The 18,151-nt window shown below is 37.8% G+C and overlaps 1 protein-coding gene across 8 annotated transcripts in view; it reads left to right on the top strand.

Moving 5' to 3' along the window:
• Positions 1-18,151, top strand: part of nckap1 (NCK-associated protein 1) — a 54,134-nt gene that overhangs the window by 22,960 nt on the left and 13,023 nt on the right. For 2 of the 8 annotated variants that reach the window (XM_081369355.1, XM_081369354.1), the window contains exons 10-20: positions 97-153; positions 314-517; positions 944-1,076; positions 1,431-1,512; positions 2,028-2,086; positions 5,601-5,746; positions 6,370-6,502; positions 10,929-11,048; positions 14,264-14,403; positions 14,844-14,975; positions 16,517-16,735. In XM_081369355.1, coding sequence (XP_081225481.1) covers positions 97-153; positions 314-517; positions 944-1,076; positions 1,431-1,512; positions 2,028-2,086; positions 5,601-5,746; positions 6,370-6,502; positions 10,929-11,048; positions 14,264-14,403; positions 14,844-14,975; positions 16,517-16,735 — 1,425 coding nt within the window. Of the gene's footprint in view, positions 1-96; positions 154-313; positions 518-943; positions 1,077-1,430; positions 1,513-2,027; positions 2,087-5,600; positions 5,771-6,369; positions 6,575-10,928; positions 11,049-14,263; positions 14,404-14,843; positions 14,976-16,516; positions 16,736-18,151 lie in introns of all 8 variants that reach the window. The other 6 variants (XM_081369351.1, XM_081369350.1, XM_081369353.1 and 3 more) reach the window with 3 other exon arrangements.

Below are 18,151 nucleotides of genomic sequence, written 5' to 3'. Positions count from 1 at the left end.
AATTATCATAATGTGGTTCATGCATATATAGCGTGTCTTTGTGTTGTGTAGATATATATTATGTTGTTGATTATTTGTTTTCTCTATCTTCTACAGTTACAACAAACGTGTCAATGACATCCGTGAATGCAAAGAGTCTGCTCTGTCGCATGCGTAAGTGGCCTCTTGGTATTTCTGAAGATGCTCTCTATTGACTCCAGTAGATTGATGTTAGCATATTGCTAAGCTCACAACCCAGTTAGCAAATAAGTGTACAGCAGCAGCAGTGTTGCCTGTTATTTGCAATATCTATATTTTTTATCATTTGGTCCAGGGGCTCCATGCACAGAGAGCGTCGCAAGTTCTTGAGATCTGCCTTAAAAGAGCTCGCCACAGTTCTAGCGGATCAGCCAGGTTTACTGGGTCCCAAGGCTTTGTTTGTTTTCATGGCTCTCTCCTTCGCCCGTGATGAGATCATTTGGCTGCTCAGACATGCCGACAACATCCAAAAGAAAAGCACAGATGACTTCATTGACAAGTAAATCCAATTCTTACACCTCAACGCTCAATTTTGATATGTTTTTTAATTTATGCTTTAATGAGGCCCTATGCTACGCTTTTGTATTTTTAAATTTAACCCGAAAATTCCATGATTCAGAGTTATCTTTTGTTTGTGTGATTCACTGCAATTTGCTCCCATATTGCATTACACATGTTATTTCAGTATTATGTATTTTACTGTTATAGTAATTATTAATATTTTGAACTAGTTTCTATTTTCATTATTTTTTAGTTTTGTTCTTGTCATTTTTATTAGCTTTTTTTATATATATATTTCTATTCAGCAATTTTTATTTTGTAATTTAATTTCAGTTTTAGTAATTTTAGTACTTTAAACATTTCAGTTGCCAAAGTTTTTCCATCTAATATTTATATTTTAATTCATTCCTCCTTGTTTTCTCAGGCACATTGCAGAGCTGATCTTTTACATGGAAGAGTTGAGGGCACACGTACGGAAGTACGGCCCGGTGATGCAGAGATACTACGTGCAGTACCTGTCTGGCTTTGACGCTGTGGTGCTCAATGAGCTTGTGCAGGTGAGACTATCTGCTCTGTGGATTCTCTAGTTCTCCTTTCTACAGCACGAAAAGGACATAGATCAGTTACAGAGTCTTTAGAGAGCAATTGCTATTTGTAGTGCTCTCATGAGATGAGGAACAGTCATGTGCAGCTGGGTAGTTCAGACATGAACATTAGTCACATTATGAATCATTCACAGGATCTTACATAGGGTGTCTAGAAGAAATACATGAACTTCACCACTAGATGGAGAACTAGTATTGTCATTCAGTTCTGAGACTGCAATCAGCAGAGAGACTTGCTCGTCATGGTGTTTTAATTTTAAAATGCACACACAATTGGTAAAATAATCATGTCTTCTTCTCTTGTAGAACCTGTCCGTCTGCCCAGAGGACGAGTCCATTATTATGTCATCTTTCGTGAACACTATGACCTCTCTCAGTGTTAAACAAGGTAGAGAACATCTCTTCTTATTTAAACATTTGTAATGTGCTAAAAAGACATCATGAATGTCCAAATGTCCCTGGTCTTATTTATCAGATTCATTGCTTTGTTTTATAAACTGTAATATATGTGGATCATGTAATTTTATTCATGGTAAGAGCATGGATCACAATCTTTGCTGAAAATTCAACAAAAATTGTTTATATATTGAAGAATCATTGCATAATCCAGCAAAATAAAATGCAGTACTACACAAATGAAAAGTAATGCAGAAGTAATGCATACTTTAACGATATGGACGCAAATTAAAAGATAAAATAATAAAAGTAAGTCTGACTGGCATCATGCAAAAACAGCTTCTCGTCATTTAATTATATTTTATATATTCAAAGTTTCCTGTAGACACTGACTGACACTGGGACTGATGTACTTATTATTTATCTTTTATTTTGTGATATAATATTGTCTCTTGTTGTTTGTACTCAGTCTCAAAATAACTAACTTTGTATGGGTGTGTGTTGCAGTCGAAGATGGTGAAGTGTTTGATTTCAGAGGGATGAGGCTAGACTGGTTTAGACTGCAGGTAAGATGATCTCAGTCGTCTGAGCCGGGTCAATACATGGTGTTTGTTTCCTATGATCCTAATCAGGCATAATTTACAGCTCTTATCTTTGCTTCCCCCTTACTAATTAGCAGATGCTGGTTAACGTAACGCAACTAATGCTCTCACAGTTTGATACAGCACAACAAAAAGTTTCATGCTGACAAATGTTTCTTGCAGAAATTTGCTTATCCTTTGTCTTTTCGAATGAAAGCAATATTTTGTACATGCTGTATGAAAAATGACTTAATTTTGAATTACTTAGAAATGAACCACAATGCATGCTGTTCTTTTGAAGCTCTGATTATTCAAGAAGAGCCTGCGCCTTTCATCCAGGCTCAAATAAATCAGACTTCGTCCCTGTGGAATACAGCACATTTTTTTCATCAAGTAACAGTACATGTGGGTGGGTGGAAATGGAAGCAGAGATGGAGAGACAAGCTTGTACATGTGTTTTTGAGGCTCTGTGTGAGTGTGCGTGGACCTCAAAAGCCCATGGATCTAGATTGCAGTCTTTGGGATTGTCCAGTCTGCTCTCAAATGCGTTTCCTGTGTTTTGGCCTGCCCAGTCCCACAAGAGAGAAGCCATTTGACCTCTTCCCTAAAAGAATGTTCTGGGTTCAAAAACTTTATCAACAGAATTTGAGGCATGATTTTGATATAATACCATGATACCACAGAACTTTTTTCCCCTTTGTCCCTTGTATGTACTGTAACAGGGTTGTAGTTATAGCACTTATATTCAGGGTCTTCATGATCATGGAAAACCTGAAACTATCTATATATAATAATATATTTCAAAATTATGATTTGCATGTCTGGAACAATAATGGAAATGAATATGCATACAGTATACTGAATTAACATACAGTATACTCACATAGGGTAATATATACTATATATCATATCTCAACTGGTTGATTGTATCGTCGCAAAATGTAAACTATATTATCATCCTGCTCTAATCTGCTAAATGCAACTAAGGCATGAAGATATTAAGATGTTATAAACATTAACATGATTTCCAGTAAAGCTGCTTTGAAACAATTTATTGGGAAAATGCTATATAAATAAGTCTATGAGATTTGTTGGAAATCTTGGCATTTTTATAGAAGTGAATATATATTTTTCTTTTTAAATTGCTGTCTTTGAGTGCTGTCTCTATACTTAGGAATGACTAAAGTATTGGAAATTTATTTTTCCAACATTGTGAGAACCTTTTACATTTAAATATTCAAATTGGATGATTTTGTTGTGAATTACTGATGTAATTTCCTGATGTTCCTTTCTGATAACATTGTCATGTTAAAGTTACCTGGTTTAGCGACATTATGTGGTCATGAAAAAATGGAATAACTAAAAAAAAAATGTTTGAAACTAAAATTGCAAATAACTTAACACAGACATGGTCAGCAAATGATTTTGTCTCACTCCATCTCATATGATTGAATCAGTGTGTTTACTGTTCTTCCATTATGCAGTTACCACAATTTTTGCTTTATCGGACAGACTATTTTCTGTGGTAATGCCACAAATTCCACAAAAAGTACTTATTTGCATTGAACCCAGAACATACCTTCAAGAGCAGGCCTCAACCTCTTCACATAGGAGGGTTTCAGTTCACCTCTTCAGCAGGAGAAGCTGCTATCAGTGGAATGCGAACATTTCTCACAGCTGAACAACTGTTTTCTGTGTTTGGACCTTTTCCCACTCTTCATCACTCTTTTCGCAGCCAGAGTCCTCTCTTTCACATGGCAACAAAAACAAATCGTTCCCAATAACAGCAGCGTTTATTCACTGCGCAGCCTTGAGCTCTGACTGCTCTCAGTTTGCCAGGACAAAGCAAATTCAAGGATTTAAACCGTCAGCTATAGAGCAGCGGAGTGTGTTTGAGGCTGTTGACAGTTGTGGGTGTGTGGATGTGTATGTTCAGCTATGTAGGTGAATTGCATGAAAATATGTCCAGGTCGCCTTACCCCAAAACCGGAAGAAAGAAAAAATTATATAATGAAATTATAAAAAAAAAAAAAAAAATGTAAATCAGAAATATATTTTTAATTACAATTTTTATTTTTATTTTTAATTATTTAATTTTATTCTCATTATTCTTTTATTATTGGTGGTTATTTTTAGATTTCTTATTTTTTATTGTATTACTGTAATACATTTTTTCTGAATGAGATTTTCCATCTGTCTTCCATTGTTTTTCAAAACAGGTGGTCCACCCCAAGCTTTAATTAAAAAAATAATACTTTTATTCAGAGAGTACGCATTCAATTGATCCATAGTGCCAGTAAAGACATTTATAAAAAAGATGCAATGTTATTTTAAATTGTAATAATATTTCACAATAATGTTGTTTTTACTGTATTTCTGATCAAATTAATGCAGCCTTGGTAAGCATGAGACGGCAGAGACATTGAACGGCAGTGTTATAAATGTATAGTAGCAAGAAAAAAAGAGATGGGTAACTGGTCTTGAAAACTTAACTATGACTGTTTTGGTGAATGAAACCAAGCTGACTAAAATGTCACAGATGTGTAGAAAAAGTCTCTGTAGGCACTAGAATCAGTCACTACTCCAAGTTTGACAGCAGTGAGTTACTCTAAAGAGCTGCCCTGACTCTGCTCTCTAAGCAGGGATGCCCCGTTCTCTCCTTAAATTTAGCATGCTTTCTTCTTGTTTAATGGACCTGTTGTTGAGCTAACATTGGCCAGTATATAACAACTAACGGTTCACTCAGTTCATGTCTGCTCGTCTGCATTTGGCCTCTTCGTTTCCAAAGGTGCGGTCCTATTTATCGCTATGGCCGATTAAACTACCAGCAGCAGTCTGCAAATGTTCATCTAAAAATAAGCCCTGTTTTTCAATACTTTTTCTGCTCCACAGTGGACTTCAGTGCGGTACGATATGTTTATTGTCGTTCCCCGGACTCCATAACCACAAGCTTTGTGAGTTTAGCACCTGCTGAATGTCATGTGGCATCATCCTGGCATGCCGCGCTCTTTGAATTGGCCGATCTTTAGATGATGAAAGCCAGTGCAGGGCGTGTGCAATCCGTGTTTTGGTTGAGTTTTCTCACACTTCTTATGTTCGAGTTGATCGCACTGGCTGGCACAGCTGTTTCGCTGGGGGAAAGAGAGGGGTTTTGACTTAAACACCAAAGAGAATCTGTTTTGCATACAGTCTTCATTTGTATGCTAGAGAGGAAATTGTGTTGGTTGGACATTGTCTGGTTCAAAAGTATCAAGTTTACAAAAATATTTCCCAGAAAGCCTTCTCAGAAGTTAATGATATGGTAAAACATCAAACCACACTTTTCTTCAGACTCTGCCCTGGTCCAGTTTCCAATCTGATTCGTTGCTCTTCATTTGCCTGAGGATTTGCTCATGGAAATCAAGCCCACCAAGCTTAGCCTTTGAGTTGTCAGAATAATTAATGCACTTTCATTTGATTCCAGATTAACTCTAATGATGATGTTTTTCTCTATGCTTAGGCTTACACCAGCGTGTCCAAGGCCTCACTAGGACTGGCAGATCACAGGGAGTTGGGAAAGATGATGAACACCATCATCTTCCACACCAAGATGGTGGACTCTCTGGTGGAGATGCTTGTGGAGACTTCTGACCTTTCCATTTTCTGGTATGACCTCACATCAAAGAAAAGGTCATTCAAAAAAATTACATTAATGTGTAGAGTAGAACACTGAATAGACAAAAAAAGTGGCTTTAGAAATGAAAAATTCAGAAAATGAAAAAAAATGTTGACTTGCAATTCTTTATGCGAGTCAGTATTCTGCAGCTGCTCTGACAGGTTCATTGAATGAGCTGTTATTTGCATTTAAACTTGAGTTTGAATTTTTTTACCAATATATTTTAATTTATTTGTGTATTTTATTCATTTATTGTCTATTGTAGCCAGCAAAGACAATCCAAAATTGCTTTATTTTGCGGTGCCCTGCCTTTTTTATAAACTATGTTTTAAGTCACTGCAAGCTCACAACTTGGGCAAAATATGATTCCTTTTTGCCGTGACTCTGTTGATTCAACAGTGGCACAGGAAACACTGCTTAACGCCAGCTCCACAATTGGCAGAAGCCATATCTGTTCTCAGAATCCCATAGCAACTGTCTGTTGTGCCTCTTGTTTTTAGATATTTCTTTTTCATGCTTGGTGGAAAGCGGACAGGGGCGTTTCAACTGATTAGATATGACTGTACCAGACGGTGAAGTGAACTGGCAACTCATTTTCTTCTCTCTTTGATAGCTTTTACAGCCGCGCCTTTGAAAAGATGTTCCAGCAGTGTCTCGAACTGCCGTCCCAGTCTCGATACTCCATCTCCTTCCCTCTGCTCTGCACCCACTTTATGAGCTGCACCCATGAGCTCTGCCCTGAAGAGGTGAGTCGCACTGACCTGGAATCAGTCCAACAGGCCCCAAGAGGAGCACAAATGTCAGATTCACTTCACAGGGTTCGTACAGAGTTTTGAAAGTTTGAAAAATGCTTGATTTTAACCGTTATGTTTGCAAGGTTTGAAATGTGCTTGAATTTTGATTATTATCCTTAAAAATGCTTGATATTTTTTCTTAGAACATCTCGATAAAAAAGAAAGAAAACTAAACCAGAACAAATAACCTTTAAAGATCGAGTCGTGGATCATTTGCGCATCATTGCGTTTGTCACGCGAGCATGCGTTCCCGAATACTGTTCTCTTTAGCGGCATATAGGTCTATGTCACGGAAAAATTGAAGCCCGGAAGTACGTCTTTTAGTAGGGATACGGCTCTTCCGGTTAGCTTTTTACAATGGCGGAGTCCGATAGATACTGCTGGACCAAATCTCTCCGCAACCTGCCTGAAGTCACATATGACGATGTGGTTCGGATGGTACATGAAAACTCTCAAGTGGAAAAGCGTGAAAGCTGAGGTATGGCTGTCCACGTCCTAACGCAGGGCAACCCGGTGCGATACAACAACAGCGGCGGGCCATTCGCCAGTAAGGTAAACGTTTCTATGGTAACAGCCAGTTGGACCAATCAGCAGATGTTGCTGCTACACTTAGGATTGTGGGTAGTGTATTTTTTTTTTCATAAGATTGCGGATAAAACATGTTTTTCTTAAAACAAGGTTGATTTCATATGAACTTGCTTCTACAGGAGCAAAAACCTTCGTTTCACAAACTCATAGCTCGTGGTCAGTCTACCTCGGATGGTTTAGACATTATGGCTGATAATCTAAATCCTTTTGACCGGAATTTGACAAGAAATACTGTTGACCGGAAGTTCTGAATCCCTACTCCGCGTTCCGGAAGCAGGAAGTGTGACATAGGCCTATTGCACTTGAACTGTCAGATTCTTTATATGAGTAGATACGAGATACAAGTATTCTCGTAAACGCAGTCGGTTATGTCTTAAGTGAATGAAAACATTTGGGGGGGAAATCTGATTCGTAGCATTATGTTAGACCTGTGCATTAGGTCTTAAAGGCACACTATGCAGTTTCTGTTTTTCTCAAACAGCGACCCCTAGAGTCGCTGGGTAGTACTTGTATTTAACGTTACTGTCGTAAATACCACTCACGCAGAGCCGTCTCTGCACTCTTCCGACCGCGTTTTCTTCGTCGACTCTGCCATGATTCACGTCTGAAATGCGTGCTAGTGTCTTCCATAGAGGCTGCTTCATATGTTGTTGATGTATGTGTCAGTTTTAATATCCGGATTGGCAGCGCAGCTGAAGGTTGCGTTCATGTTGCGCCCTCTACTGTACAGCTCTGAATTTGTGTCGTTCAGATTCAGAATGGTTACACTTTATTTTAAGGTGTCGTTGTTATACTGTAATTATTTATTTAAGAAGCGAGTAATAATAATTAAAAACATGTATAGGGTTAGGGTAAGATTAGGATTTGGTTGAGGGTTAGTTGCATGTAATTATACATAATTTATAGTTATTACTATGGTAACTATATGTAATGTAACAAGGACACTGTAAAATACAGTGTTACCTTCAGAATTTGTTTCATATTCGTTTTGATCTTCGTGTAACAATGTTTTGCAATTGATTATTGTATATTTGTATATTGTATATTTTCTTCTTTTGGAAATGGAAAGCAATTGGATATGTAAAATGGATTTTTTTTCCTATTGCTGTTGGAGCAAAACTTATATTTCCTATAGTCTCCCATTTATATAGCAGTTCCTACTGTAGTTTACTTCTCAGCTGTTTAGCATATAATGTACATCCCACTATATTTACTGAACCCTTGATAATTCACCAGTACCCACCCTTGTAAAGCACTGCTTCCACTGCTTAAAATTGCTTGAAAAGTGCTTGAATTTCACTCTTAAAAATCTGTACGAACCCTGACTTCAGTAACCTTATCTGAAAACAGTGCTTTATGACATTTTTTGTAAGTATCACTGAGAGTAGTATTGTGAATTTGTATTTGTGAAATGATTACATGATTGTTATCTCTAAATTTATTTATTTTTCTCTGAAATGGCCATTTGTAGATTCAAAATGTTTAATGCAAGTAAAATACAGTAAAACAAAAGTTTTCCACAGTTTTTAAGTAAGCTAACACAATAAATAAATAATTATATATTATATATATAAGAACAATATTTACCTACATGTATTTTTACTGAAGTATTTCAACTTATAAAAAATGCCATATGTGATTCTGCAAACATTTTTGCACTTAAGTGAATCGTTTCAAAGAATTCATTCAAATAAATTAAACTTAACAGGTATAACAGTTTTTTATATTGAAGTATAAATCAGATGTTCTTAACTTCTGTCATTGTGATATTCATGATGTTAATTTAAACAATCAGTAATATCATCACAAATATTTTGTGAATTTTTTAGTATATCATCCAGCCCTAGTCTGTAATGAAATTATAATTTTAGCCTCATGTACTTGCTTTCTTTGACTATTGTAAATCAGTTGACACCTAATTTATTTAATTTGGTCAGATTATATATTCCATTTGACTTGTCCTGAAATCTCTGGTTTAGCCTAAATGCAGACTCTGTGTTTTTGGGGAAAAAACTGTTTTATGTGTCTGTGAATGTCCCCTAGTGAATATGGCCAGTGTTACTTTTGAGAAAAGGAGTTTGGAAAAGATCTTTCTTTTCTCTGTCGGGTCTCGCCACGGCTTAGCCGCGACCCATGCGAGGGTTCAGGATGGAGTCGTACTGTGAATCCGGAAAGCTCCATGAGTTAACTAGAGCTGGAATGTCCCAACACGCAGCATTGAGCACTGTGGTCCATGTATCAGGATGTGTACAGAAAACCAAATGCTGAAAAGCATGATTTATTAAATCTGTAATTGAACCATACACCAGTGCAGCTACCCAGGCTCCCCGGGGGCATATGGAAGCCCCTCCGCACACACGAGGAGCACAACAGATTCCTGTTCCCCCCCGCTGATATATGGCCAGCACATTCACCAAGTGTTTGTTCCTGCCAAACATCGTGCCCTCCAATATCCAATTTAATTTGGTAAATAAACCCACATTTTCACTCCTAATTGGTGGACAAACGGCACCCAAACAAACAGCACAATGAGAGTTCTCATGTCATTGCAGGGCCTGAACATTGAGCTGTCTGAGAGCACTTAGAGGAATAAAAGAGATTTATTGAGCCATAGAAGGCTTGGGTTTCCCTTATTTAAACATGAAACTCCCTCTCTCAGCATGTCTCTGAAATGGTCTTCCTCCTATGTCCACTCCACACAGCTTTGGACAGCTGCAAGCTTTATTTATGTTGGAAAAGCACTAAAAGTTTCCAAGAATATTTCCATCCTCGCACAGAAAACTTTTTACAGCGGTTTAGAGAAACAACAAAAGATCACGGCGCTTCAGCAGAGGTTAGCCTCTGCATCACGTCGGATAGATGTGTTATTTCCAACCTGCACCGTCTCAGACTCTGCCCTCAGATGCCCATGAGGAGCGAGGCAGAATTTTTGGTCCTTGTCAAATCGGAGTTGAACCAACGAAGCTTTATCTGACACTCTGTTTGTCATGGAGAATGACCGGCCTCCTCCATCTTGTATGGGTTTCGTCAAAACGCACAGGGGCAAAAGTTGTTTTGCATTAGTAATTTAGAGAGTATGCGCTGTTTGCTCTAGGGAGGAAGTTGAGGCGACAAGACCAGCTGGGCTATAACAAAAAGCCTCACTTACACATGGACAGGTCACAAATAGCACCTCACTGTTAGCCAAATCCACCTGAGCAGCTTATGTTGGAGTAGTTTCAACCTCTAACAGGACCATTTTCAGATAAATTCATGCCATTTAATGGCATGGTGAGAAATAAGGTGTTTTTCCACCCTGGTCCAATTAATTCTAGTTAATTATTTTATTAAAATGAATATATGGGTAAACGTTTGGGATCAATTTTCTTTTTAAGGTCTCTTATACTCACCCAGGCTGCATTTATTTGATTAAAATGTCACTAAACGCCACTTAAAAAAACTGTGGCTGGTCCCTTTATACATCCATTGGTTGGCCCCGTCCTGTATTATTGGGCGGTTCTTGGCTAGTATTAGGCCCTGTTCACAGATATTTTTTCCAGGTGACCAGCTGAGCCTAATTATTTACTGTTGATAATAAAGGTTAAGGATGTATTTCCTGTGCCTATAGCAGAACCAGATAGAATTGCAATTCCATTTGGTGCAAAAATGACACTTTACACCTGTATTAAGCACTAAATGAATGCTACAGAGTGGAACGTACTTTATGCTGAAAATCAAATGTCTCGCTTAACATTCGGGTTGTGCTAAGGGAAGTCTCCACTAATGTCTCCATGTCTGTCCCTCCCTGCAGAGGCACCACATCGGAGACCGCAGCCTGTCCCTTTGCAACATGTTCCTGGACGAGATGGCCAAGCAAGCCCGCAACCTCATCACAGACATATGCACAGAGCAGTGCACCCTGAGCGACCAGGTCAGTGACGCACACATGCTTTCAGCACTGCCAAAACACAGAGGGACTTTTGGGAGTTCTGGAATTTTCCATGTCATATCTGGGATTTTAAGAAACTTAACTGGGTTTACAAAGAGTTCTGCAAATTCACCAGGAATGTTCCATTCCGTTGCAATATGATCGCAATGAAATTAAGCAGTGATTGATTCGCTGGACACAGTTGGCAGCACTGATTCGAACACATACAGTCAGCTTTAATGAATAAACTTATTCTCACCCCCCTCTGGTGAATGTAACTGTCATGTTGTACGCAAACAGGACAGCAGCTCACAAGTAACTGCCCACTTTGCTCATGTCTGGGCTGCGGAAGGCACATTTGTCTTAAGGAATTACAGTCTTAAGGTCAACATGAAACCTATTTTACTTCTCTAATCTGACATATCTCCAAGTGAAACAAGGATATTTATTTGGCAAAGACTTGGGGTAGGACTTGATTTTGTTCATCAGGAATTGATTGGATGGTGAAAAGTGGATGTTACAGGTGGTTGGAGGAGGGGTGTTGAAAAGTAAGAGGAATTTGGATTTGTGTCAATTAAAAAGAACAATAAATTCAATAACCTGTTGTGCCTCTGACATAATTTTCAAGTTATTGTTCGTTATATATATTTACAATATACAAAACTGTTTGATATATCAAACAAATATGTACATATCACAGAAATGGTTCTCAGTTAATTTCAAGACAAGTGGTTCAGTAAGTCAGTTAAAAACATCGGTGACAAATTAATTGATTCTGAAAATCCCATGATTTTGAGACTTAAATGATAAAGTCTTTTTGAGTTATTCACTAAAATAAACTCTTAAGAGTAATTTGTGCATGAGGTGGACTATACTGGCCATGGTGCATGTTATTGCGTGCAACCAGTGAGGATAATGCAACAGATATATATCTATTAATTGCCTATATTTTATTACACATAATCTTTCATTACATCCAGTTCAGGCTGCAAGCTCACAACTCAAGCTCAAAATTTCTTTAGCCATGGTGCTGTACTTTATTATGTCATAAATCATTTGGTTCTGGTATTTTAAGAAAAATGTAACAATTCCCAAGTCTATACACACTTATTTTTTATTATTTGAAATAACCTGCACTGATGAATTGTGCACAATATGACCAGGAACTTGTATTGGGAAAGAAAGTAGGGTCAATTTTGATTTCATGTTGACTTTAACCCTCTGGGGTCTGGGCTGTTTTTGGGGCCCTTGAGATGTTCTGACATGCCCTGACATTTGTGCTTTTTTCAGTTGCTTATAAACATATTAATGGCAAAGGTGTAAATTCACTCTATAAAGCACAAACAGGGCTACCATAATATGTGAGCCATGTGTATGTACATGTTTTCATTTTTGAGAGAATAATGTTTATGCGTGGTTATTGAAAAAAATAAAAAATAAAAATTCTGAAATAAGGCCACAAAACACATAGTAAATATGTGTCAATAAGACTTTTGACAAATGGATGTCCTCGCCTAGTGTTTTTTCTTCAAAATTATGTGAAAATAGTCTTGCTTTATCGTTCACATAAAACCATACATTGATTTAAATTGATGTAAAACAGGTTTTGCTTGGAAAGCCAATATGCGAGGGGGAGGAGTAGTTTACACCTTAGATTACAGTGTCCCACCCACTTTGCATAATGATGAGCCATTCACTCAGGTGTGAAACTGACTGAGCCACAATACAAGAACAACAGATATATTTAGAAGACTTATATTGACCATTTAAGATTTTGCTTACATCTATCTTGTAAATATGTTTTGCTATTTTATTAAAAAGGTTACAATTACAACAATAATTACAATTTCAACAATATTTCAAGTGTACTCTTTCTTTGTAAAAAAAAAAAAAAAGATTATAGGCCTACATTTTATCTATGTATTCATATTTCAGTCGATTTTTACTCATCTCAGTAGCAATTCAGTTTGCTAAAACATCATCATTCATTCACACACGCGATTTAAATTTAACTTCTGGCAAAGATGAAGTTGACGATAGGCTATTGACTCGCGATCTTCGCAGTAGGCTAGTGTTTTGGATGGTTTGTTTAGAACCAGCTTTCTGTAAATATATTTCACATTTTTTAGACATGTGAGGCGAGAATAGGCTACGGTCTGGTTCATGATGATCTCCAGTTCAAGCACCTTATGTTGTGATTGCTAGCCTATATTTACTTTAAATCCAGGAAATTTGTTAATGAAAAAATTATTAAAATTAAGATACAATTGATACAAAACGAAATTCGTTTTAAAGAAAGGATTTGTACTTTCTGTTTTGAGGTCTCTGTGAAAGTTTGAAAGTCTTTTAGTGCTTTTTTTAGAGCGCTCGCGTCCATAATGGAGAACTGTCACGTAATATTGTTTTTTCCTCATAAATGCGAACACGAAAAATAAAAGACAAAAGACTTTTAAGTAAAACTTACTCTGAAATTGTGTTCGCGGCGGAATTCGCTCTTCAAAATGCTGCCGTTCGTCCTCTGAGGAAAAGGTGCATTCTTCCTCGCTGTCCAGAATCATCTGAAGGGAGTCTTTATTACCGGAGAAGCGTGTCATACTCAAAACGCGATGAACTATCAGTCTGAAGTCTGATGAACAAACTGTGTTTTTATGGCATTGATCGGGGGGCGTATGCGATGCATACTAGATCAGGTAAACTATTTACATGTGAATCGCGCCGGGGGCGGGGCGGCTGCAGCTCATTTAGAGATAATGAAGGGAGAAGGAAAAACGGTACCTCTCCTTGCTTTCAAAGGGATTACATGAGTTAAAAACATTTGTTTTTTATATAAATTACTTCATTTAAAAGAGGAGATTTCAAGCTTCATAAAGACATATCTCACGTGCCTGTGTGAGAAGTATTCGCTGAGTTATGATTCATTTTCGGACGCGTTTCAGAATGGACTACACGGACAGAGAGAAGGCAGAACTCGCTTCGTGATTATTTTTCTTTATTTGGCAAAAAGCACAACATTTTGTTTTTATTGTGAGTATACACAAAAATAATACACATTTAACAGAATCGATTGATGTATGAAACTTGTTTTATAAAATCAAAGTCAAAAGAGTATTTGGGGTCTCAATTCAACTCATAAGGAAAAAAGCGAGCAGATCACGCCGGCGTGATCTCCGACCTCTGAGGGTTAAAAAGGGGCTTATTCCTGTTGTTCTTCTGTGCAGCTACTGCCAAAACATTGTGCCAAAACCATCAGTCAGGCCGTGAACAAGAAGTCGAAAAAGCAGACAGGGAAGAAAGGTGAACCGGAAAGAGAGAAACCTGGTGTTGAGAGCATGAGGAAGAACAGACTCCTGGTCACCAAGTAAGGATGAAACTTACTCTTCTTCTATATCTAGTCAGCACAAACTGAGTCAATCCTTGTTGCTAATACTGTATTTAATGTAGTCTGGGTCATTTTGTCTTTTACTTTGTTCTAGTTTATGTAATTGATGGTTTTTGTCGATGAGGGCATGTCTGCGTACCTATTAGAACTCACCAGTAGAGAATCACTGTGTTGAACAAAACCCAGCTGGAGGCTTTTACCTATTATCCTCCCATACGGCAGACATTCAAACAGATCCTCCATATAATATAAAATGGATTTATCCTAAAGCCTGATATGGACACACATGAGCAGTAGTAACAGTATGGGAGCGGTGCGGCCCCATGGTGAGCAGTACTGTTGTGCTGGTTAAGCTTTAGCTGATTGACTGTATAATCTGAAGGAAATTAGTTTTTAAGGCTGTCGTCTGGTTTTTACAGTCTGGACAAACTGCACACTGCTCTCTCAGAGCTCTGCTTCTCCATTAACTACGTCCCTAACATGATGGTCTGGGAGCACACCTTCACCCCACGCGAGTACCTGACCTCCCACCTGGAGATCCGCTTCACCAAGTAAGTCAGACTTTCATCTTGATGGTTCAGACAACACACCACTTTTGATCAATTGAATGCATCCCTGCAGAATAGAACTTATTCAATTCTTTAGAAATAAAAAACCTCACTTACCCCAAACTGAATGGTTTGAATGGTTATGTATCACAGTTTCCATAAAATTATTCATATTAAAATCAACTGAGGAATTAATTATATTTTAAAATATATCAAATTAGATGCATGCATGCATGTATGTATGTATGTATGTATGTATGTATGTATCTATATGTATGTGTATGTGTATGTGTAATTTTTTTATTATTTAAGTACTTTACTTACATTTTCTCTTGCAATATTAAATTATATAATGCTGATTGCTGATCAATCTTTTTTCTGAATCATGTGGGTTGAAAGATCACAACAGCCTGAACTGAATTTGGCTGCTACCTACATAAACACATCACTGCTCATTTTATCTATTACGTTACCCACAGTCAACCCTTCGCGATGAGGTCTGTCCGCACTCGTTCCGTACTAGCATCAATCATATTGATTTGCCTCATAGGGGAGAGTTACTGTTGCGTTTTATGTGAGGGAAAATTGTCTTCCAACTCTCCCTTATTAATTAAGCTGAGAACTCAACGGCTTAAAGAGCCTCTTGGGTTTATTGTTCGATTTCTGTAATTTATTGGACTAGCGTTGAGAGTTTGGGTTAGCATGATATTTGACACTGTTCCAGAATAGAGCTTGTCCAACTAAATAAACATTGGGCAGAGGAATAACAGGTATTTTCCACTGTTGGACTCAAAACTCTGACGCGGATGCATTGGCTGGCCCCTCTCTCCCGGGCTGTGAACCCCTCATGTGGCCGTGCTTCTCAGCAATGAGAGGCCCTGTTAGCAGATCTCACCACCCAACCATGTGCTGTTATTACCCATTTCCATCTGATCGGGTAAATAGCCTTGATTCAGGTCAAAGCATTAAAAGAATATGATGTTGTTATGGATCTGTTTATGGTGGCCACCATTACTCTCCAAACAACACCACATAACCAAGTCCAAATTGACCCCGTTTACTTTCTTAACATACAGTATATTCCAGGTCTTACTGCGCATGATTAATTGAGACCAATTGTGCATGTTATTCCAAAGAAACCAGCTGCCACAGACTTCTTTGTTCTTTTTATTTTCTCTACATTTCTTCTAATATAATATCCTATTTTGTTTGGAAATATTCTTCTAATGTTGTATTATTTTTTTATTATTTATAACTGCATATTTAGTAGGAAATTTTGTAAGGCAGGATTTTATCCATTGGGTTTTTTTATTATTTGATTGTTCATTCGATTGTATTGGTTATTGTTTTTAAATGATTATTATTAGGCTATTATTTAGTTTTCTTCCTGCTTGGTCTTGTATACATCAGCAATAATTTTGTTTCTGATGCAAGATACGTTTTGATAAAACATTAAGAGAACAAACACTTTGTTCCTTTAGAATTATATGCACAATAAAACCAGATTTTTTTACTTTCGTTCTGTGTCTGTAACTGTCACTCAGGTCCATAGTTGGGATGACCATGTACAACCAGGCCACACAGGAGATCGCCAAACCATCAGAGCTGCTCACCAGCGTGCGGGCCTACATGACAGTGTTGCAGTCCATTGAGAATTATGTGCAGATTGACATCACCAGAGTATTCAACAATGTGCTGTTGCAGCAGACTCAACACCTGGACAGCCATGGAGAACCAACCATCACCAGCCTCTACACCAACTGGTGAGACTCTATGTCAATGCTAGAATGGCCAAAGTTATTTCAGAGCTTAAAGGGGTGGTTGATTATGATTTCACTTTTTTAACTTTATTTAGTGTGTAATGTTGCTGTTTGAGCATAAACAACATCTGCAAAGTTACAATGCTCAAAGTTCAAAGCAAAGGGCAATATTTGCTTTTAAAGAAATCACTTTTTAAGGACTACAACAAACGCCTGGTCGGAACTACACGACATTAGTGGGTTAGTGACATCACCAACCTTAAAATTTACATAAACCCCGCCCCCAGAACACGATTTATAGATTATCAAGACAGAATATGCTAATCAATGACTAGAAGATAACTACACATAAGCTACATAAATTCATCAACTAACCATTCAGAAACGTCCTGTTGCTTCTACATGTCACTTCTTCTTAAATCTCTCCATCATTGTCTGAATCCGGTTTGAACATAAAAGGCTAAAAGTTTTAGACATTTTCAGTGTATGTCTGTGTAAGTGCAAGCTGTTGAAGCTCCGCCCCCTGTGCTGGGAGCAGCAGCTCATTTGCATTTAAAGGAACAGACACATATATTAGAGCACTCGACATAGGCAGCAACAAATTGCACCCCTAACTCAGTGCTTGGACTTAATTTGAATAGAAATTTGGCATTAGCATGTTGTCAAGCTAACAACATGATGCTTGAAAGGCCCCAATATACTTCAAGTGAAAATTAATTGGTGTGGTGTCATTTCGAACAAAATTAGGCCGAAGTTTGTTTCGGGTGTTTGAAATGACTTGCCAAATCGAAATTTCTGGAGAAGTCCACTCTTGCTGGTAAATACTATTGGTCCGTGGCGATTAAGTAATAAATAGGTGTGCTCTGGGGCTCCTCCTCATTCAATTCGTCGAGGTCAGACACAAGGCCCCGATATACCCCGATATAAGCGAAGTCAAAGAGTGAACTGGTGTGACGTAATTTAGAACAAAATCAGGCCAAAACTAAGTTTGTTTTGAGTTCGTTTCGGGAGTTCGAAACGGCTTGCCAAAGCAATCTTTCTGGAAAAGATTGCTCCAATGGTAAACTCCTTTGAACTACCATTGGTCCGTGGGGATGCGTAATTGGTAGATGCGCTTTAGGGCTCCGCCTTCTTTGACATGATTGACTCTTTTCCAGTTCATTTAATGTTTTTCATGTTTAAAACTGTAAAGCTGTTTGGTTTATGCAATCTATTGTATTAGGTGCCATATAAATACACATGACTTTACTTGACTGGAGTGCCAAATTACAGAGCTTGTGCAGGCATCTATGATCAGATGTTTTCTTAACTGCTGTTTTCTCACTGCTGTCATTTTTGTTGTGTGTTTATTTGGTTATTGTGACAAAAGCGCACTGCACTTATTTACAAATTCATCTAAACGCCGCTCTCAGCAGCGTG

This window comes from Scardinius erythrophthalmus (genome assembly GCF_964197995.2).
Source record: "Scardinius erythrophthalmus genome assembly, chromosome: 6".
NCBI classification, from domain to species: Eukaryota; Metazoa; Chordata; class Actinopteri; order Cypriniformes; family Leuciscidae; genus Scardinius; species Scardinius erythrophthalmus.
Note: the sequence above shows the minus strand (reverse complement) of the source record. Positions and strands in the feature narration are given on the sequence as shown.